The sequence below is a fragment of the Dermacentor variabilis genome, chromosome 7 (assembly GCF_050947875.1).
Source record: "Dermacentor variabilis isolate Ectoservices chromosome 7, ASM5094787v1, whole genome shotgun sequence".
NCBI classification, from domain to species: Eukaryota; Metazoa; Arthropoda; class Arachnida; order Ixodida; family Ixodidae; genus Dermacentor; species Dermacentor variabilis.
The window spans coordinates 165,236,458-165,260,064 of NC_134574.1; the positions used below are offsets into that span (position 1 = coordinate 165,236,458).

General features: G+C 48.2%; 1 protein-coding gene across 3 annotated transcripts; it reads left to right on the forward strand.

Moving 5' to 3' along the window:
• The first annotated feature begins 1,392 nt into the window (after window positions 1-1,392).
• LOC142588432 (uncharacterized) lies at window positions 1,393-23,561 on the forward strand. Of its 3 annotated transcripts, XM_075700168.1 has the most exons (10): window positions 1,393-3,249; window positions 4,171-4,215; window positions 5,159-5,218; window positions 12,502-12,588; window positions 12,897-12,968; window positions 13,891-14,209; window positions 15,158-15,421; window positions 16,176-16,460; window positions 20,490-20,566; window positions 22,852-23,561. In XM_075700168.1, exons 4-10 carry the CDS (start codon window positions 12,547-12,549, stop codon window positions 22,951-22,953), a joined length of 1,161 nt encoding a protein of 386 aa, XP_075556283.1. In that variant the 5' UTR covers window positions 1,393-3,249; window positions 4,171-4,215; window positions 5,159-5,218; window positions 12,502-12,546; the 3' UTR covers window positions 22,954-23,561. The 3 variants fall into 3 exon arrangements, with proteins under 3 accessions (XP_075556283.1, XP_075556282.1, XP_075556281.1); XM_075700167.1 differs by lacking the exons at window positions 1,393-3,249; window positions 4,171-4,215; window positions 5,159-5,218 and adding an exon at window positions 9,158-10,593; XM_075700166.1 differs by lacking the exons at window positions 1,393-3,249; window positions 4,171-4,215; window positions 5,159-5,218 and having other exon boundaries at window positions 12,220-12,588.
• Window positions 23,562-23,607: the final 46 nt, after the last annotated feature.

The window sequence follows — 23,607 nt, forward strand, 5'->3', positions numbered from 1 at the left end:
GGCCCGGTTTCGGCTCCCCTGGCAAACTCTGCACAAAGTAATTCGTCCGGGCTGGTCAGAATGTGGGGTGCTAGGAACAGATTCGACCGGTAGTTCAGATTGATTGATTTATTGATTGATTGAAAACATCTTTATTTGCTGAATATTCGTAGAACTCGTGGGTGGGCCGCCTAGTCCGGTAGTCCACTGGTTATTGCTGCTGCGCTGGCCCTCCCCACCAGCCAGTGCTGACGGTCAGGATCATCGCTGAGCTAGAATAGCCGCCCACTGCTCTTCTGAGGGAATTGGAATGGGGTCAACTACGGGATTAAATTGGCATGCCCACACCATGTGGTAGAGGTTAGCTCTACCATCTGAGCCCCTATTTAAAAAAACTTAGGGTAATTAAAGTCAGTAATATGCTTAACTACCGCCTTGCTCTTGGATACCTAAAAGAAACGAAACAGAACTTAAGCCTTGTTTCATCTCTGGCTAGATTAAAAGACAACATCCCATGTTATAACACCAGGTCCCCGGAATACTGGCTTGTGCCGCATGTAAGTTCAACCTATGGAAACCTAATTACTTGTTACAGTCTCCCCACTCTGCTGAATAATCTCAGATTTGCGTCCATCGATGTATCTAATTGTTCTGGCAGGGGCCTGTATAATTTCTATCGCGCCAAGAATTGGGTTTAATCATGTACCTAATCTTTTTTTTTCTTTTTAAGAGTTTTGTGTGTCTGTATATCTATATTGTTTGTTTTTCCCGAGCTGTTTCATGTACGAAGCAAATTGTTTAAGTGAGATCTATGTACTACATGCCATTACTCTCTTTCCTTTCTCCCTTTTCGTTGTTCCTCTTTCCTTTCTTTTTCTTCTTTTTTTTTCTCGCTCCTTGCTGTCTGCTGCCTTTTGGACCTTCTGGTTATTAGGACCAGTCAGGTTGCTTTTGTAGCAACTTTTTTCCTAATGCCTTGGCACTTTGTACCACTTGTTTTTATGAATAAAGGTATTATTATTATTATTATTATTATTATTATTATTATTATTATTATTATTATTATTATTATTATTATTATTATTACCTCTCCACAGTGTGGGCATTGCTGAGAGCATAGTGTAGGGTACCACTGGTGTAACTTAGCTGGCGTTGGGTATGTAATGGTTTGTAGTCTCCTAAGGGTGTTCTCTTCTAACTTATTGAAGGATTTATGTGGTGTTGGGTAATCTTTCCTGACTGTTCTGTATGGTGCGAGATTGTCAGCATACACTCACAAGCAGCTAGGTCGCAGCACCCTTCAAGGTCATCAGGGGGAGACGCCCAGTATAGAAGAGCTCGGGCATGCCTGTGAGCGGCTTCGTTTCCTTCTGGTATACGTTCCAGGTGACCGGGAAACCAGATGATGATGCTTAATCAGCAATGACAACCCTGACATGTGAATTAATCCATTATTGAAGTTGCGACAGGCGTTCTGGGAATCAATGAGCACATCGGCGTTGAAGTTAGATGCTATAGCTAATGCAACAGCTGCTTCCTCTGCGTGAGTGGGGTTGGATGTTTTGATCGAGGCGCAGTTCACCATCGATCCTGAAGGCGTAGAGACCGCAATAGTCATCACTCCATTCTTTGGTCCGGCGGCATCCACGTAACGGATGTTAGGTTGCTCGTCCCATTTCTTCTGCAGGGCTATCTCCTTTTGCTTTTCTCCTTTCGATGTTATATGCGGGATGCATGTTCCGCGAAATGGGGTACACGTTGATGCGTCTCCTCACATCACGTGGTAGCTCCTCCATTTGGTCTATCGTATAGGACAGATTAATATGGATCTTTTCGAGCAGATCTCTACCTGGTTTTGTGAGCGCGAGTCTAGTCGGTGGTGAGAGGCATTGTGCTTCCCACATCTCTTTGAGGGTATTATGTACTCCTAGAGCCATGAGTTCTGTCGTTGGCGTGGAGTTTGGTAGCCCGAGTGCCGACTTGTAGGCTTTCCTGATCAGTGTCTCCAACTTTTCAATTTCCGACCTGGAGAGGTTAAGGGCGCTGCGCACTCCAACTTAGAACCTCGCTCGGAGGTGCTTACCAGCTGGAGCTGTGGCAGCGCGAGCGAGATTCAGCAAGGATATGGTCACGTGGCTACTCCGATTGCTCTATCTACGGTTAGAAAAGAGCATTGCGCGAAGCCGGAGCACGCTCTAATTGAAGCCGAACGAGTCGGCCTAATACGCGTGATTGACACGTCAGAGGTACACGTTTTAGTGACGTCGCTCTGTAGTCAGAGCCACGGCATGAGCAAGCGCCCATCGGTACAAAAGATTGTCAGTTTCGCTCAAAGTATACTGGCTGCCATAGCAAGGTTTAGCGTCGCGCTTGAACTTCTCGCGCGGTGTTCCAGGTATAGGCGGGTGTGCGCCAAAATTTCTGACACACGGCTTTAACACGCCCTGTAGGACCTGTAATGACATCAGGGGCCCACTACGCTGCCCGCAGGGAGAATAAAATTGCGTCACTTTCAGATTCCATTCCATTCCTGCCATTCCATATTCGCAGAGTGGAATGGTTGCCCGGGGTCACGAGTTTCGTTTTCGTTCAGCATCGCGGATATGTTCTTCTTTGGTGGTCGTTTCGCGCCGGCGCCGTTTACATTCTCGTTGCTGTTCCCTCCGGTGCTCCTCGTACGCATGTTGTTCTTCGGGTGTACGAACTATATGTGTCTCTCCTGCTTATATACCGCGATAATCTTGACTTATGCTATTGTTCACGGCGAGCGTTCTAATCGTGTTCCGCATTTTGACATCAGCGCCGCCGCACTGCACCCGTATGAGTTTGTTAGAAATCGCCAAGTCCGTTTCTGTTGCCGGACGCCGAAAAAACTACGGAAGGTTTGTCATATACAGCTTTCGCTGTAAAAATATGTATGCTGTCAATCTAATACCTCAGCACGTGGACCTATAACAACGCTTTGGACGCCAGTTAGCAGTCTGGTGGCTCTCACCGACGTATTTACGCACGAGTGCATAGTCTGAAATCGGAAGTGGGGAATATATATGACGACGACGAAAAGAAATTAGCACAGCGCTTGTCTGTGGTATTTGTTTCCTTGTGTCCTTGTCTTTTTCGCGCTGTTTCACCTCAGTTCTAAGTACGAAAAGAAAGTTTGTGCTCTGTGGCATAAAGTGCGTCATTATGACAACGCGGCATACCACTTATACACCGTTCTCCTGCCTTTTTCTCCTTCAGCCGCGAGAGCCCGACCGTCTAACGCTACAGGTACGTTACGCAAGTTCCGCCGCCTGTGCGCGGGATTCGTGCGTATCGACGTTGCAGGCGCATCATTTCTTAAGCGCGTGCACCCACGCGTTTTTACTTTTGTTTCGGAGAACCACATGATTTGCATGACGCCGTTAATTGCGTATTACATGCACCGTCCTTACACACCGACAGGCTTCCGTGCGTAGTCCAGTAATTATGCATGCTTTCCGCAACATTCCTTGCGGAATTGACGCTTAGGATTCCGTGCCAGTTCCGCATCTTTTTCGGAAAGACATAGTGCGGAAAGCATGGGAAATCTGGGACGCGGAACGCTTTGCAAGGAACAAGCTGCATTAGTTACGTGCAGTGCTGCCAACTCTAGCTATTTTTCCCATCTACACGTACTTGAATTTTGCGCTTTTGGAGGGAGAATGAAACGTGCTGCATGCAAGACGCTTCTAATAATGCTTCAACCCTGGAACACGCAGCAGTTAGCCCAAGTTTCTTCTTTAATTTTTATTTGAACTTGCGAAGGCTCCGGAACTTGACAGCCGTTGTCACCATAGTAGGCTATACGTCAGTCATAGACGGCACGCGTGACCTACTTGGGCTACGTGAGTTTAGTATGGGTTCATTTCAATGGGCCAGTTGGCTTGGCTTGTCTCTGACGCATGGTACAACTCTATCGTTGCGATGCACAACTGAGGACAGGATGTGATGGATTGAGACGCATGATAAATGTGAGTTAATATGCTTATAGCTTCACTGGTGTCGTAACACAGAGAGCTCTAGCTATAGTACATGCCTTCGCGGCTGTATCGAGAATCATGAGACACGTGAGCGTTGTTTTCTCGCAGAAAGGATCAAACGTAACTAACTCTGTCCTCGTTTCCTCATTCCTCCTCTTTCCTTTTATTTTCTCCACTTCGCTCCTGACAGAGGCATCCGGTATGATGGACAAGTACAGCATCAATCTTGTTTCCAGTAAGTGCGTGAATTGCGCAATCGTAAGCACTATACCTGAGCAAACTATTTGACACAATTATTGGTCGTTTTCAAGCACTTGACATTGTTACTGATATTGTTACACTGACATTGTTACTAATTGCTCAGCGGTAATCAGAAGTCAAGATATGTAGACTTAAATAACGAAAAATACTGATAATAAAAAAGGAAGCCAACTAGGGTACTTTACAAAACTATAACTACTTGATTAGGCTGTATGCACCCTAAACTTGCTCAGTATGAGGTATGGTAATGGTTCCCCGGATCAATTTTAGAGCGCAGCTCCTAGGCGCCATTTCCTGCGGCGAGCGTCGGCGGTGCCGGCGTAACCGAGCGAATGACGAAAGCGAACGTGGAGCGCGGCTGGGGAGGAAAGACACGAAGAGGAAAGCGGAGGAGGAGGGTATGGCGAAAGCGTGAGAAGGAAAGCGTAGTGCGGCGACGATGTGCTAGAGATGGCGCTAGAGTGCGCGCGTCGCCTGCAGGGAAGTCCTGTCAGCGGCGGCTGCTGTGCATCGGGCCCACACGTCGCCCACGCGCTGCCTCTCGCGATCTCCAGTTTAGCGAGGCAGTCGCGCCACACTTCGCTCCGTTTGCAACGTGCCGCACGAGATATATTTCCCGCGCCAGACAATATAACGCGAAATGAAAACACGTATAGAGCTGCGCTCAAATTTCGTATTAGGAATTATCGTAATCGTCGATGAATTTTTTTGGAACCTAGAGTTCTGTAACGCGCATGCGCGCATACTACATTATCTATCTATCTATCTATCTATCTATCTATCTATCTATCTATCTATCTATCTATCTATCTATCTATCTATCTATCTATCTATCTATCTATCTATCTATCTATCTATCTATCTATCTATCTATCTATCTATCTATCTATCTATCTTATTTCATCCCTCGTGCACAGCGCCGGGTGAAGAGGAGTTGCGGGAGGCCGCCGACAAGAGCGACTACGCGTGGCCCTTCGGTAAGCAGCTGTCGTAAGCTCCTCTCGCTATCAAAGATAGGAAAAATTAACAGTCGCTTTAGCACACGCCAAAGAGGGTGAAGGCGAAAGCCTGCGCGCTCAAGAGGCATCCATTAAGTTACTTGACATTCTCATTCGAATGCGTTGTTACTTCGTATTACTTTTCTACCACCAAGTGTCTCACCAAGTGTCTGCACCAAGTGTCTGCAGTGTCTCAGCAAAGTTATCGTCTTTGAGCAAACGCGCGTATATAAATGTATGATCCGTTCTTAGCTTGCAGTTTCTGCATGGCCTCCACGCTTTTATTTAAATCCACACATATGCCGTATACAGCATGCTCAAGAAAAAGTGAGTGAGTGAGTGAGTGAGTGAGTGAGTGAGTGAGTGAGTGAGTGAGTGAGTGAGTGAGTGAGTGAGTGAGTGAGTGAGTGAGTGAGTGAGTGAGTGAAGGAAATGAATGAATGGAACGAATGAATGAATGAATGAATGAATGAATGAAGTGCTTATTATTCCAAAGCTGTTTCTATATGGCGAAAAAGAAAAAGGAGCTTGTCACCGCGTCCTTATCCGTTGCGCTCAGAATGTGAAACGTGAATCGTTGTAGCACATTTTTATAAATGCGAGTACGCATGCGCGACATCCAGCCATGCCCTTGCGTAGCTTCCTGTATGTGCCACCATACAGCTTCGCGGGTGCCCGCAGGGTCCCTCTAGATATTTTGCTGGTGGATTTATTCGGGAACTTATTCGGGAATTCCGAGAATCGCGAACCACTTGCCGCATCGACAGGATGCGGCAGCTTTTCCTGCGCGTGCATTTTAACCTACTTTCAGTGCGTGATACGAGGTGCCGAGAGCTGCAATAGTGTGTCCCATTTTTTTTTTTGTGCACGGAATTATGCTTTGTCATCCTTCCTTTCGACTCCACGAAGAATTTCTCGTGGTGTGCGCGCATTGGGGTTGCTGCAGTCAGGCATATATGATAGTGCCACTATCTGCGGCTTCTGTGGCATTGCATTCTGGGACTGAATGCTCCGGTGCTCGGGTACGCAAGACATGCTAAGGGAGTCCAAACCCAAGCATTTTCAGAGTGTTGTACACGTTGGATAAAGGACGACAAATACGCAAGCTCAAGCTGCAGTATTGCACTATAGCTGCATCAAACACCAGGCATGCAGCATCCGTTTGTTCGATATGCACCCCCCTCCCCGTCCCCGCTTTCTTTCTACGTGATGATTTTGCCAAATTCTCCGAATAAAAAAAAATATATAGGCAGATCCCTAGGCCTGTGGAAATCTGTGTCCGGGAAGCTTTCGTGAGCCATGGCTATACAGGCGAAATCGCGCATCGATCACGACGAGAGACGTGCCGCGCATATCAGGGACGAAAGCCGTCCCTCAGCAACCATATACAGCATATAGAAGTTCGAGCGCACCCTATAAGCCATAGTGGACCTTACGAGGATGCGAAACTTTCATTCGGCGTTGCAACGTGTTTTATCATACGACACGACGTACTCGAGCTTGAAGAAACGCGCCAACTTGTGCGAAGGACGTGTTCCAAAACTTCTAGCTTCATCGTCAGCTGGAAGATTCTCCGCAGAGCTCGTTTGTCTCGTTCCATTTAGAAGAAAGAAAAATTAATTTCTGTAGTATAGATTTTATTTAGGTCGTTAGTATGTTTGAACATTTTTTTGAGAATAGCAAAATTGAAAGAAAGAAAACACGAAATTGTACCTTTACAAGTACGTAATAACTCAATAATAAAACGCGACTATCGCAGCGCTTAGAGAACTGCACTGTCTGTTTTTGGTGCAGAGTTGCGGATTTGTAAGCTTCGTACTTCTTTTTTTTAACTTACCAAGTTTCGCGAACCTTCGTAAAAAAATGCAAAGTCCTGCATTCTGAAAGCATATTTAGCGCCAGCAAACAAGAACGGAAGGGAGACGACACCACAATGCGCTTCCGTCCCTTCCGTCCTTGTTTGCTGGCGCTAAATATGCTTTCAGTTTACCAACACGCTGAACAAATGGCAATCCTGAATTCTGCTTCACAGTCATCATAATTTAGCCTTCTCTCTCCAACACAAGTTTCATTCAAATCGGTCCAGAGGCTGCCTCGCAAAAGCATTTCTGCGTTTTTACATGTGTGTGCCATATGGGAGGCATCCGAGTTGACACCGAACTAAAGCTTCCTCTTAATGCAAATAAAGTCGGTAAGCTAACTAGAGAATTAATGAACGAGGAAACATTTCTCGCAATATAACGTCGCTCCCGTCCCCTCTTCTTTTTTCCTTCTCTCTTTCTCGGTGACAACGCCGGACAATTTCGGGAACCGGGGCCACCTGCTCAGACAAACTGCTCAACCTCACGGCGAATGGCTGAACACGGCGCCGTCTTTTGGGGTGCCGCGGCGACGCATCCCTGAAGCGTTGTTGGGAGTCGACTAATAGTTTGCGTGGTTTTGCGCGCAATAGAGCTCATTATTACATCAAATTAAAAATATTAAAAAAAAGGCGCGTGTGTCATGATGCAAAGCTGCGGAGAAAAGCTGGTGACGACAGAGCTCCCGAGGACTACGTCAGCACGTGACAGCTCCGCATATTCGGTGTTGCCTATAGTATGATCACTACAGGCAACACCGATTTGCACCCTTAACGGTACTTGCTCTCTGTGTGCGTAACTCGTACCCTTGTACTCTTTACGGTTGTAAGGGTATAAGCTAAAATGGATGGCCAGAGCAGCAGCCATCCTCAAACACATCAAGCAACGAGACATTAGAGCAAGCTTCGTCGACGGCGCGGAGCACAGCGGTGGGAAGACCTTTGTCATCGTTGTGGTCGACTCCAGCGGCAAGATTTCCAATAGCGCCTCCATTCGCACTTCAGACCCCGGAGTCGCAGAGCAAGCCGCCATCGCCGTCGCCCTGCTAGACGTTCGTGGGTCCGAGATATATAGCGATTCCAAAACGGCAGTTAGGGCTTTTCAGAAGGATTGCATCGCCAAGCAAGCTGCTCGTCGTCTTAGCAGCTCGAGTCGATATGCTCTCGCGTATCATTCAATCCACTGGTTTCCCGCTCACGTAGGGTCGGTCGAGGGTGCTCCCCCGAACCTAAATGAGTCTGCTCACGAGGCTGCGCGTGACCTCACCGACCGCGCTTCCTCTGCAAGAAGCACCGACTCCCCTCCTTCCTACGGCCACAGGGACGCTCCCGCTACTCACAACGAGATTATTAAATTCTTCTAGATGTCTAGAAGGGTCTTTCCACCACCTCACTCCAAGTTGAATAGGGCGCAAGCCGTTTCGCTTAGGCTTCTTCAGACCAGCACGTATCCGTGTCTGTCCGTTCTCCACGAGGCTTACCCGGACGTGTATCGCGACGACGCAGGAGGGGCAGCAGGCCTGCCCCTCCTGCGGGCAGACCTCTACTCTAGCGCACATGCTCTGGGAGCGCGGGTCGACATACCCCAAGTTCACCAAGGAGGAGTGGGACTCGCTTCTGCGTAGCCCCGCTCTAGAAGAGCAAATCCTGGCTGTCCGGCGTGCCCGCGACCGGGCCGGTGGGCTAGACCTGCCGGTCCCGACGTGGGACTAGCCGGGTGCGCGGCGAGTTCGCGTCCTCGCCGCACCTGCAATAAAGTTTCTTCACTCACTCACTCACTCACTCACTCACTCACTCACTCACTCACTCACTCACTCACTCACTCACTCACTCACTCACTCACTCACGAGGGTGCAAATCGGTTCATATATTGAAGTCTGCACTGCGCATGCTGAAGAGATAATTGTATATATGAACGAGAAGAAAAGAAACCGAGGGGCCTCATCTATATATATATATATATATATATATATATATATATATATATATATATATATATATATATATATATATATATATATATATATATATATATATATATATATATATATATGTTACTCCTAGGAACCACGGAGGAGTAAAGTTGCACAATACCTGGGCATCAGAAAAATGTAGGTATATATTTGAAAAGAACAATTAATCCAGCAACAGATATTGTATAGGGACACAGATGCAATAAGAAACGGCACCGAAAAAATATCTGGCTTTCATACAACTGGCAGCGTGACAATATAGCGAGAACGAATTTCAGGGCCACTACGGTGACAACCTCTCCGCATCGGAACAGTACAGTAGAAGAAAAATACGTACATGAACGAGAATAATACGTAGCAGAAGGATAGTAAAGCAATATGCAGTATTTCAAGCGCACGAAAACACCTTAAGATTATACTAGCTATGTGTAGTACCCGCCGTGGTTGCTTAGTGGCTATGGTGTTGGGCTGCTACATCACGAGGTCGCGGGATCGAATACCGGTCACGGCGGCCGCATTTCGATGGGGGCGAAATGCGAAAAACACCCGTGTACCTAGATTTAGGTGCACGTTAAAGAAAGCCTGATTGTCCAAATTGATCCGGAGTCCCCCACTACGGCATGCCTGATGATGAGATCGTTGTTTTGGCAAGTAAAACCCCATAATTTAATTAATTTTAATTAATTGTAGTGCACTGTATTCTCGGAATCTGCGCTATATAAAGCTCGTGCGCGGGGAGTTGTAGTTCCAGCGAGTCATGTTCCCAGGGAGTCGACAGGCAGCGCCCTGCTGTGTGACCTCAATGGAGTGTGTACAAACACATCTCGAGTCCAGCCAAGATGAAAAGACTGGAATCACGTAACTTAGCAAGGTTTGTTACTGAGTGAGTTGGCTGAATACTAAGGAAATGCGTGTTCGAACCTTTGTTGGAGATTTTGTGTCACCTCTTTGTCATCTGCTACGCAGCTTAGCTGGTCATTCACCTCCACAGAGTGGAATGGCTCGTGATTTTTCTTCCTTTTTTTTCTCAGCTCGCGCCATTCACAGTGTTCTAAGTTTCACGTTTTCTTTCTCTCTATGGCAAAGTTTTGCAGATTACACGAATTTTAATTTGCGACCAATTGAATTTTTATTTGCTCAAGTGGCCTGATTCCTTGCCGATACGCCTCAGTGCAGTAATGTGCCAGAGTTTCTGTAGTCATCATCACCATCATCATCATCGTCATTTAAAGCGTCGACAACAGCAGCAGCGGCACAACAGAGAGACGGACGAGGACTTCGAGGCTGATCAGCGAGGACAGCTCGCCGCTGCGGTCGTCGTGTGATGAGGCGTCGAGTACCCCGCGCGTCGTGAAGCCTTCGCATTCACCACGCACGCGCACAGTTCCGTTACGTTTGCCTCCGGGGTCGCAGCTGCCTCATATTGACCGTGAATGACCATGCGCTGCGTTTGACTCGACCATTGCGACCTGCAGTGACGGATCAGGACAGCGCAGCCAAGCAAAATCAGCTGAGCGGCCAGGGTAGGTCTCGTGGGGTCATCGTTGCACTTTGTGGAATTCGGGCTCGTTAAGCGTGCGTTGTTGTGGGAGTACACAGCGCAGAAGGAAAGGCGTGTCATGAATAGAAAGAGAGGTAATGTATGTGCGGGTGGGAGGAAGGGGGGCTGGTTACATGCGACGCATCAGTAAAGTGAACTGCCCCTTTTGGCGTCTGTATATATGTGGGACTCGTTCGTGCATACTATTTGTTAGCTATTAGATGAGGGGGGCATATTGGCAAACATATACAGATAAGGACAGACAAGACCTGTCTGTCCTCTTTGTATGAGTCTATTCGCGCCCCTCTATTAACAGGTATATGTTTCGCCAAATAGCCGAAAAAGAAGTGTATGTATCCCTACGATCCCCGAATCACAATGTTGTTTGTCCTGGTCACTGTCTATATGTCATGCTTGCTCACGAAATATGGTGTGCCTATAAGCGAAAAAAAAAATAAAAGCATCATCTTTCTTCATCATAAAAGCAACACCTTTCTAATTTTTCATCTTCAATCATGCATGCTTGTACCAACTAATCCAGCTTTCGACCTTGCTGAAAACAGGGTGTGCGTTTGTTGCTCGGTTTACAAATGTGAACGAAGCCTACGTACTAATATAGCAATTGTCGCAGCCGTGTGCTCGGACTCGGGCACCTGCCTCAGCTGCAGGAGGGCATGGGTTGATTCTAATTGAGGTCGGTCCTCCACCGCTCCGCCGAAATGGCGACAACCACCCACAGGCCTGGCGCTTGGCTTTCTTCAGGGGTGAACAACCTTGGGAAAGGTGCCTGAGCATTCAAAGCCCGTTGAAATGCTCGTGATCACAAACGTAACACTCGGCGAGTAAGGGGCCTGGACCGCTTCCATTGCGGATATCTCCCCACATAGAATCCAAAAGCAACTGACAGGTCGAGAGGTTGCGGCGTTGTGGGAATGCACCAATCCCCAGGCGTCGAGATCTTGTAAGGGCCGAGCACCTGGCCGGAAATGCGCGTGTGCACACTTTATTGGTACGTTGATGGTGACCACTCCACGGTCTGCCTCCCAAAACCCTAGCAGATGCTGTTTACTACGAGGCCGTCTGGGATTGGAAAAGAATGCCCAGAGACCATTTCGAGAAATCTCTGTAGCGCTCGTTTTCGAGATGAGAATTCCCTAGAAGTAGCCGAGCGCCGAGATGGGGGCAACCGGCACCGATATTTGAACGTAGTACCTGCCGCACACGAATATGATGCTTTACAACAAAGCCACCGCTGCGACCACCGCATCCGTGGCCTTCTTGTTAGCGTCCGCTTCGGCTGCTGGAGAAGGTGGGTTCGAAGCCCTACTGCTGCCCGTTATCCACTGATAAAAATGGGTATAGGCGTCCCTCCGCTTCGACACTCGGCTTTCTCCAGAGTTTAGTTTAGTTTAGTTTAGTTTATTTAGCGGTGTTTAAACAGCCGGGAGAAGGAGTCCGCGACATGTAAATGCTGCACGAACCCTGCAGGCACAAAATTATGTGTGAAGGCCACAAACACAGATACACAAAAGAAACAGGACGAAAAGAAAGAAAGAAAGAAAGAAAGAAAGAAAGAAAGAAAGAAAGAAAGAAAGAAAGAAAGAGAAAGAAACGCGCACGACCCACCTCGCTTGTGAACAAATTGTATTTTGAGGTTAGGCTTCTCCACATAAAGACCTCTACTGCGGAGAAGCTAGCTCTGACGACCGATTTCTGCAGAGGCTTCGCTCTAGTTAATCACTCGACAACTTCCTGTGCTGTACTTCACAGTCACGAGTGCGCAGCTTTTTAAACGCGATTAAAGGTTCCCACGGTTAACATGCTTTGTGCAAGCAAGCTTGATCTACCGAGCTCAATGTTTTCCTTCGACGTCCTTTTCAATTCTTCGCAGCTCCCCTCGTCCGCTAAGTCGTCAACAAGAACGGTCTCACCCGCCATGACAGCCTGGTTCCCGCGCATTGTAGTCTACGTTTGCCTGGTACGTGGTCTGTGCTCACTGAATTTCGCACCGCATGGTGCGGGCGCGTGAGTCGTGCTTGCATGTTGAGCAGGGGGCATATTCTGTAAGTGTCCGCCCAGTGGACATGTTCATTCCGTCTGCTGCTGAAAAGCTGATCGGCTTGGGGTGCCTGTCTCCCTCTTCCGCGTACCCCAGCCCAGCTAATAAAAACTTGAGCAGCAGACGAAATGGACATGTTCACTAGGTGGGCACTTGTAGAATACTCCTGCAGATGAAAGAAAGGACGTCGAGATGTGCTGACTCACCGCTTTCCGATGCGGTCGCAGGTGTCGCTTCACGGCCTTCTGTCACGGGCTGCTCGCATATCCCAAATCTGGGCGAACACGACTTCGTTTAAGGTGCGTGCATTGTCGCTAAACACTTTCAGGCGAAGGATGTTGCCCTGATACAGGCGTCGACCACTGGGTGCGACAGCTTTTTTCTTTTTTTTTTTGTGAGATGGATAGACTTTCTGCGCTGGAGTATGCGTGCATATAGTGATAATATCATTATTAGATGTGAACAGACTTAGGACGTCTGCGCTGTTCGCGAGCGCAAGTCACGCTGCGTCGTCTCATCGTGACGCAGCATACTTGTGGACCGAAAGTAAGCGAAAGTGCTCTCAGGCGCGTGGTACCGCTTGGCCCAGGTAACCCGCTTTGCTGAGTCATGCCAGTACCGCGTTCGCGAACAGCCGTAGGCGTCGACAGCTGGCGCACTGATGCGCGTTTCGCGTGTTCCATTTCATATTGATGAAGAATCTGTAGACAAGTCGCAGAGCGATGCTGCGGCGCTGCTCTCACATTCCGTATACCGACCGAAGATACTTCAGCGAACTCGATTGAGGCGAATTTTCTGGGCAGGCAAGACTAACAGATGGGGCCATGTTTGCAAAAGTTAACTTTACAGGGATTGTTGTTAAAAGAGTTGTACAACAATGGAGAAGTGTCAGCGCGTATACCTTCATCCCATCAACTCCGCCCGGTGCGGCCAAAGCATGGGTCGGCCAACCAGAAGAAGGGCTTCCCCGTTGTACGCCTCCGATCGCCTTCACGGCAGTCTTAGTATACCTCACAGTGGGCGAGCACTCGACCTTTCGTTGAAACAAATGGAGGCGGCTCTCGTTATGGACTGGCCGAAGCGAGCCCTATCTATAGCTTTACTTGCACTGTGTGGAGTATATAGCATGCTTTCTTTGTTCCTTTTTTTTTTCTTTTTGGCCTTTTTCGTCTTAGCGTACTACGCCCGTGCGTATACATGCACCACTGTCCGAAAGTGCAGATCGACTGGATGCCGGAGAGCGGCAACCGCTTCTGCCTGTGCCACGCCACGGCCCAGCAGTTCCAGAAGGGCCTGAGCTTCTTCGACTGCATCCCGTACCAGAGGGAGTCCCGCTGCGACCTTTCCGACTTCGGCAACTGCACGGCGCCCGCGGGCTCGGCGCTGCGGTGCAGCCGCCAGCTCGCTTCGCGACCCTCGGTCGTGACCGGCCTGAGCCCGGGCGTCACGTACGCGTTCTGCGCCATCGACGAGAACCCGCTGTCCACGTCCGGATACGACAGCTTCGCCCTCTGCACCCGGACCTGGACGCTCGACTCCGGTGCGCCGTCTCGTTCGAAAGTTGTGGGCGCAACCTTCGCTTTCGCGGTCGAACTATACTTTGAAAGCACGCCAGCACTCCTCGTCGGAATGAAACGCAGCCCGAGAACAGGTCAACTAAGTTAAAATACCTCGAACGTCGCAAAACTACACAGTGCACGCTCTGAGGGACGCCTACCTGGGCTTCTTTCATGCGCACCGAAATCTCAGGCCTGCCGCGGTAGCTGGGTGGCTGTGGCATTCTGCTACTTAACGAGGTCGCGGGCTTGTTTCCCGAGCGAGGTGGCGGCATTAAGATGGGGACGCAATGCAGAAAAACGCTCGAGTACTTAGCTTTAATTAGGTGCACCCAAGGTGGTCGAAATTAATCCGCAGCCCTCCACTACGGCGTCTCTCCCCTGCTTTGCAATGTCAAGCCACATAAATCAATATATTGATCAAGCTAATCAATTATTTCTCCTTTCTGTCCTTCCTTCCTTCCTTCGGTCGTTGATACTGTGATTTTGTGAATATAACGCTTCCGTTGATTCATATATTTTAATATGATAGCTTATCCAAGTTATCCATCCGTATACGCACGCGCAATCGAATTGGTCAATCATAGTAAAACGGACTGCTGGGCTGAGAACATGTACGCATCATCATCAGCGGCCGCCTACTTTTTATGTCTACTGCCAGGACGAATACCTCTATCAACAATCCTCAGTTACCCTTGCCTTGCGCTAGCTGATTCCAACTTGCACCGCCTGCACAGTTCCTGGTTTTATCAGTCCCACCCTTCCCTTAGTTTTCTGCCATCCTCGCCTGCGCTTCCCTTCCCGTGGCACCTGGAAAAGCTTTTCTAAGCACTCTTCCAGTTGTCTCTCTTATCCTGTGTTTTGGTTTCGTGCTCGGTTTTTTTTTTCTCGACTGACGTGTACACACCCCGCGCGTGCATGCATCCGACCAGAGCTCCGCTTCCGGGCGTCCGCCTACTCCTCCTTCATGGTGGGCCTCGAGTGGCGGCTCGGCAACGAGACCGAGCAGCTGCTCAACGTGCGGCTGTGCAGCTCGGCCGACGGCTGCCAGCGCGCCTGCCGCGACAACCTGCTCGACCTGAGGCGAGAGAAGTTCGTCGCGTGGACCGACCTGACGCGGCAGAGGCTCAGCCTGCAGGTGCGACGCACCGACGGCGTGCTGCTCTACGAGACCGGCTTCGACGCCCTCAAGCAGAGTGCGTGTTCAACGCGCGCGGGCGCTCGTTAGCCACTTGCGAATCGCACGCCCGTGTGGCGCGCGTCTGTGCGGCTGTACGGTTGCGCGAACCATGCGGTTAGTGGTCGCTCTCCGTTTGAACCGGCGACCATGTGTAAGCGGCAGCGCTTATTTGGGCCAATGAAAAATAATAATTCGCAGAACAGCCGGGGCTAACGATAAGCCTTTCGCTTTTGCATCCGTATACGCACACGTATAAGCGAGTCGGTTCATCATATAGTAAAACGGACGTCTGAACTGGGAGCATGTGCACATCATCATCACGAAAATGCATTACTTTGAAGAACTATTAGTTGGGACGACAGTGTGGTTAAGAAGCGATATCTTAACCTTTTAATACATTTTAAACAACTTATTAAAGACGGATGTCTTATGAGCGGTACTATATCCTCGCCGCATTTCTGCTAAGCACACGTGAATTCACTAATGCTCGGCTTACGTTTCTCAAAAAAAAAAAAAAAATGTCTCCTCATTTCAAAATGTCTCCTTAAGTGAATATTTCCGAGTGTTCTCTGTCGTCCGTTCTGTTCGTTCACTCGACAACTCGTGCCGTGGCGTCGCAGCCAACGGGAATTTAGGAGCCGTTTCGCTGCTGCATACACCGGACGCCGGCCTTTTCGCTCAATGAGCCATTTGACGCTTTCGCATCAAAAATGAAAAATAAACGCGCGGCATCAATAGTGTCGCCTCAACGACGGCGCCGTATGACGCAGCGCCAGACCGGCCGTGCCAGCTCCGCGCTTCCTCGCTGGGCCCGTCAAGCGTGCGCGTCAGCTGGACGCTGGAAGGGGGAAACGCGGACGGCTTCGTGGTCAGCCACTGCTGGTTCCGGCTGTGCCACACCAAGGTGTACCCGCAGCCCAGCCTTCGACACGTCTACATCAACGGGCTGCTGCAGTGGAGCCGATACCGGTTCACAGTGACCGCCTTCCGCACCGTCAACAAGACCGGAATCGCCATGGGGGAGCCCAGCCACGCCGAGGTCTTCACCGACGGAGGTGATCTGTTTGGTCCGCCGAATGATTCGGTGGCAATCATTTAAAGCTTTCCTTACCTGCTTATTCGGCCACTTTGGATGGCCGGGAGATCGCGCACAATAAGCAGTGACACGTACCCAGTGTACTAAGCTGTCTATAGTAGCTTTGGACACCAGTTATATGTGCCGGGTGCTGTGTTGTCGAGCAGACGACATGGATCACTGCTCGGATAGACAACGTGCTGCTGGTTACCGTTAGGCCTTGTGGACAGTTTGGGTCACTGGGTATGGGGACGCCGCTGGGTTTGTGCCCGGACAGACAACTTCCTCACTGCGTATGCGATATCGGTGTGAGTCTATTCTTGGTCAATCTCCCGTAACGGATGTGCCAAGGTGACGGAAGGGGTAGGTAGAGAAATATTAAAGCGCTAACTCCCCAATTGGAGCAGACACGTCCACGTCGAGAGCGCCCGCTTTATGAATAGGCATTGTTCGTTAACGAAGTTGCAGCCAGAAAGACTATAAGGATTGTGGGAGTTGATGCCGAGTTTCAACTGGAGTGCAATAACTATAACATGATGTAATGTCTCGTGATATTATTCGATATCGTGAGATTTACTTTTGGTGTGTCTGCTCATGTCCCCATAAGGTTTCGTGATTCACGAATGGCATGGGTTGATGCGGCAGGTCACCAAAGAAAATTATCGCTGACACTGACAATCATCTTCAATAGTTTCTGGCACATTCAACCCCCCCCCCCCCCCCCTTTCTTACGCTCGGTTTAAATATAGGCCTCCTGCACCTATTCGACTAAGTGGGCTGAAGTTCGTTTACTAATGCTTTGAAGATGCTCCTTGGCTGTTCGTGAAAGGTCAAACGCCTTGTTCCACACTCACAACTAAAGTGTCACTCGAAGGCTGGATGGGCGAATTAGGAAACACTTGTTTCTTTCTCCCTGCATTTGAAGATTTACTTAGAATTTCGTATATAGATCCTGCAAGCGAAGAAGCGAATGGTAAGCTAGGAGCGAGATCATCAACCATCACCAGAATTAACGTTTGAGTCATGATGACACACACACACACGCACACACCTAAAAAAACGACTCGTTGTTCGCTTTCAGGGATGCTGACCTCCGTGCTTTTAGGTCGTCGGCACGCATCTAATGTTCGGACCGCTGAGCACAGTCATTCTCGTAATGATGCAGGAATCAGTTACCTTGAAGGGCGAAATGGCAGCGTTGAAAGCGGGACTAGCGTCACCGTTTCTCTCTTTGGAAAGGAAACAATCTTTGGGCCGACTGAGCTCGGAAAAAGAGAATTAGCTTCGTCTGGCGTCGTAGCACTTGCATTCGCTTCGTCGTGACGACGATCTCCAGTGCTTGCCGACTTCAGCTCATAGAGGCATCGAAATCGAATCGAATCAGCCTAGCACCGAGTCAGCACGAAACTCGCAGACGTGCGCGACAAAAGGAGAAGCAGAAAGGACTGGCCAACTGGTCACGTGAGCATTTCACTCCATCTTCGCTCGACTCGCGATAGAATTACGCTTGTCGTGGTGCCTTGAACCAACGTGACATAAACAGGACTAACGAAGGCCGGCAAGAGCTCTTTCTCAACTTGACCGACTTTCACGCGTGTTTTTGAACGCCGACGGCGTTTCGAATGCGTTTCACGCGCGCGGATCAGTAAAAAGCGTTGGTTAAAGTTGGCTTTTTGGCATTGCGAGTCTTTGTCAGGAGAAGCCCGCTCACGTGCTTCTACAGAAAATTGGGAGTATCATATTGACAGCTAGAGTAATGTTCAGCGTTGCGCAGGAACTCCTCGGGAGGTGTTCTAACTACACAAGGGTGCGGCATGTTCGAGCAACGCCGCACGCAAGGCAACTGCTGCTCTTGGGCAAAAGGAACAGCGCCCTGCACCGTGAAATAATTCACACACTTACAGCCTTTTCGGTGCAAGTGTGTGAGTTATAGACAGAATTATATACAAATTTACACCCTTTTTCACTTTTAAGGGTGTAAATTATTTAACAGTGTGGTATCTATCGGGCGTCTCACGGCGCATGTCTTGTTGGGGAGCGTCGACCGTCGGCGTTACTCCAGCGCCATGCGAAATAACGTCAGCTCCGAGGAGAACGAGTCCGGGGAGTTCGAGGAGAACGGACATTCACTGTCCGTTCTCCTCGGACCAGTGCATGCAGACAGCAGCTCAGCAGGTATACGTGCTGGCCGTGCTTATAGTATGCGTGCGCTCGTGCCAGCAACGGAATGCAGAACTGGCTCCGGCCACCGTGTCGACTGCGCGTTGACGGTGGTCGTCCGCTTCGCTTCGTCGTTCTTGCAGTCAAAGCGCGCCCGGCGTCTCTGGAGACCACCCCGCGCGCGAGCGTATAGCATGCGCTGTCAATAGCGGAACAGCACGACAACGCCGACGGCGCGAAAGTTTCGGCTTGCGCGGTGCCTGCGCCTCTATACCTTGCTCCGAGTCCGCACTGGAGAAAAAAAAAGAAAGACACTGTCGGGATAGGCAGAATACTCAGTATATTGAAACAGGTACGAGCTTCACTTTGGGCACACGTCATGTGCCGAAACGTTTCTAAGCGATTGTCTGCAGCGTTCACTTTTCGATGCACGCAGTCCTCGCCACCATTTTGTGTAACCGGCGAATAGTTTATTATTGCGGGTACCTGGTTTGTTACTGCACCGCCTTCACGTGACCCGTCGTGGCGGCGTATAGTGGATTTGGCGTTGCGCTGCATGCTAAGCCCGGTAGCGCGCGTTCAAATCAGGGTCGCGGCGCGGCCGCATTTCGATGATGGCGAAATGCAGAAGCGCCCGTGTATCGTGCATTGGGTGCAAGGTAAAGGAGCCCAGGTGGTCGAAATAAATCCGGAGTCTCCACCTACGATGTGCCCCGTGATCAGATGGTGGTTTTGGCACGTATAAGATCCCATAGTTTAATTATTTTTTTTAGCTGTCTTCACGTGAGATGCAGTCCATATATATCCAACAGGTGATATGTAGTATACAGATATTTCAAATGTGCGTCTGTCTGTGCGTGTATGTGGACGAACCGATATATATATATATATATATATATATATATATATATATATATATATATATATATATATATATATATATATATATATATATATATATATATATATGCAAGAGAGCCCTGGAAGCCGTCTCTCAATAAGCGACAGTAAATTCGCGCCAGTAGGCGATCAGTTCGCGTACATTATATTAACCGAAATCATGCGATAGCTATGAATACTTAAACTGACGAGTGCTCGTAAGTTCAATAAAATGCTAACCAGATGCTCTTTCGGCCTTCATTCAATCTGTAAACATGTAAGTTAACCTATTAACTTAAATATAAATGTTAACGTTTCACACCAGAAGTTCGGCAATTATTTTACATTTCTTACCATGCAAATCACCGCAGTCATCATTGGATACATGTTATAGCAGCGACTGCAAAAAATTAGTGATGTCGTCTTCCGGTAGCTATTTTGGCGTTAATTTCATCCATTTCTGGATTCGAAATCTTGCTGTTCTTCTTGCATGGATTAAATTGACTAGCACTTGAATTAAAACTGCTGGCGCTTGGATTAAGCTCACTGGTGCGCGGCCTGTATATGCTGGCACTGGGATTAAATACGTTGTCGCTAGGATTAAATGTTTGGAACTATAGGACTAAATAGCCAGCTGACACTCAGATTAATCCATTTCCGTGGCGCGTGGAGTATTTCAGCTGGCTCTTAGATTAACGTGACCAGGAAAACTGGAATCGGAGGCCAGTGCGATGTTATCGAAAGCACAGAAGCTCACCTGTCCATTATATATCGCACATTAGAGCAATGCATTATTTTCTTTACAAACTATCGGCCTTGTTACAGATAGATTACAAATTAGTTGATCAACTCTGGTGTTGCTGTATGCTTCGAGACGACCTGCCGCGTGCGTGAGCATTTTGTGTACGAGTGTCAAATATAACTGGTGTACGGCCTTTTCATCGCGCGCTGCCTCCCCAAACTCTTTCAGATTTAACAGCACTGACGTGGGTGTTGGTGCTGGGCGTTCCTGCCTTCATCAGTTCCTTCGTGATGTGTCGACGAAAGGTCAGTATGCACTGGACTATACTTTGTTTCTGTTACGCCGTTGAAATATTAGTAATATTAACAATAAATAAAAACAAGGCGTCAATTTCTTGAAACTTGTCGTACAGGGATAACGAACTTTGTGAAGTACATGGTTACGAGTAACTATATGCGGACAGGCATTCGGCACAGAAGTATTACGCTTTTTGTTCTGCAATCGCATCCGTGCCTTTCAGCAATCATAGCTCTCCTTTAAGAAATCATGCAGCAAATTTCAGACGGAAGTGAAACCACCCAGTTGCCTTTTTTTTTGGCCATCCTTTATTATTGTTATTCTTTCATCAGTTTCTGGAATAATTTTCGTGACGCTGTATACCATCTTTGAGCTTATGGACAAGCTTATGAAAATGGGAAACATATGCTGACCCTTACTCCAAAGTAATGAAAGTCACAGAAGGTCCGCAGCCCGATGATTTATATAGCTGCAGAGTGGCTTCGAAACTTGACAAAAACTCCATATAGGTTAGTGTGGATGGTACGAGAACCACATTTCTTTTGTTTTTGTTTTTTGTCCCTCTGCCGATGCTTGACGTGACGCAGCCAGATATGCGCTCGCTGAATCGCCCGGGTTATCCATGGGCTTGTTCTCTGAGTGGGTACATTACTGTGAAAGATTGCTTACACGTATCCCCTTATAGGGGGCCCGTACGAGCACGATTAACAGCTTCCGTAATCGTGCTGCAGAAAAGCGCATGATTATATTGTGCACTTTCTTTCTCAATCTATTTATTTATTTATTTATTTATTTATTTATTTACTTATTGCGAACAGATTTTTAAAGAATCACATGGGTAATAAAGCGCAATTCGGCGGGCCTGTTCACGTCGATTACCTGAAGAGACCAATTTGAGTTATATGCATTATGAGACGTTTTTTTAAAATCATTCATAAGTCTGTTCAGATTAAGAAAAAGGAAAACGCGTGTCACAAGGAGCTCGTGCGGCTTCCCGCCCGGACATCCCGCGGGGCCGATGCAAGTGCACCAAGAGAATCTCGCAGGCATCGCGCTTTTTTTATAGAATACGTTGCCACACGTATACCTGCACCACCGAGCTTGCTCCTCGAATTTACGTATAGCGCAATACATAACGCGGAAACTTGTTTAAGAGTTATACAGTGACGCATACCCCGTAACTCGACCAAAATGATACAGGAAAGAGGCAGGCGCGCAGATGCAAACGGGTGCCTATTTACAGGAGATAGAAATGGCGCCCAAGCAGCAGCCACTGTCTTCGTCGTCTTTCTCTCGAGACACATTCATATCGTTCTCATCCCCGCACCTATATAGTTTGTCTAATGTTTACCAAGCTTGTTAGTGCATTCGTGGAAGTTTCACGCACGTAAGTGTATACTTGTGGTCCTTATAGCGGATATCAATAACCGGTCCTGAAAAAATAATAATAATAATAATTGGCTACCGCTAACTCTTTGCAGCCTCCGTATATAGAAGGACGTGTCCAGACCCCGTGTAGCAACTACTGCAGGTGTCGCACTGAATGCTGTTCGTTCATGTAGCTGCATGCGCCTTTACTACGTGTTTACAGTGTATACACGTCTCATGCAAGACCGTATAAGTACGATGTATCCGAAGTCATGCGTGACTGCACAGCTGCGAAGCCATTGTTGCTGCCGAGTGATAACTGATCAGTACGAAACAGTGCTTGCATCTGAGAAAGATTTACAGCGAAGCTGTAATTGGGAGTAGCGCAACGTTTTTCGCGCGGCAGTGAAGGCCGCGACTTGCGTGGCCGATACCAAATCTAAATGCAGCGCAACATGTGTCAGCCCCGATTTAGCATTCTGAAACATAGTAATGAATAGTTCTCATTCGAATTGTCAACAACTTATATGCGCGCTATTTTTAACCTGTAATCCGTAATCGTTCCTTCTCACGTCACATTTTACCATCATCCACCTTGGAGGCCAACTAGGAGTTTGTTGCGGCGTTGATAGCTGATGTCGTGCAGCAACGCCGCCTGCTTCCGAAGGGTGTAAGAAGCTTCGCTGTCCTTGATGTATCATTTGCTCAAATTAGTATACATCGATCTGCTAATGATTTTTTTTCTCCCTTTCTCTTCTTATGCGAGTAAAGCACCGAAGCAGTTTGCTTGTTCTTTGACTATTGAAATCCTCTTGTTTAGGACTTTCTCAAATTCTAAACATTGGCCTAATAAATACTCTGCTCCTGTCTCACCTGCTATTATTATTATTACTATTTTCTTTCCCCCCCCCCCCCCCCCCCGAAGGTGTGCTGTTGCTGTGGCCGTTCAAGACGCGATGAAGTCTGGCACGTTCGACATGGCAGGAACATCGAAGGCCCCGGCGGGGACGCTTTGGCGTTGCCGTGATTCGTGAAGACACATTTCTGGTTGCTGTGCAGCCCACGAACTCAATCTGCGCCAGAATAAACACTGCTGAATAAACACTTGCTGCGCTGAATACTTTGTGACATGTCTTTTTCTATCCCTGTGACTGAGAATGTCTTCAAAATCTGGCGCGCTTTTCTTTTCTATCGGTCAGCTATACCTGCTCATGCTCTTATGCTTCGCTGCTTGCGTAAGTTCATAAAATCGAAGTATTATGGGGAAAATGTTAGTTGTTTTTATATGCTTTCTAAGTTTTTGAGAGCCGTCTTCTCGAAGAGCAACGGCTCCTGCACCTGTTGGATCAAGACCACAAGGCACGCGATGCTGCAGATTCATTAAAATTGTACTCTACAAGTTTACAACCAGCCTACACGTAAGTTCGACTTGTTTAACGAAGTACTTCGCACTGCGACGACCAAAATTAAGGTATTTCTCGCTTACTTGGGGACTCTGTGCTCACGATGGCATAATTTATTCAAGATGGCAGAGTAGCGAATTGCGCTGCAAGAGCAAGAGCAATTGACATTCCAGTTCAAAGGAAACCACACGAAAGCCTTCAACTCTCTGCAGCTGGGATAGTTTACGCGTACATTTCCAGGCACGCCAAAATCGAGCACGAAGGTGCTGCCGCCACAA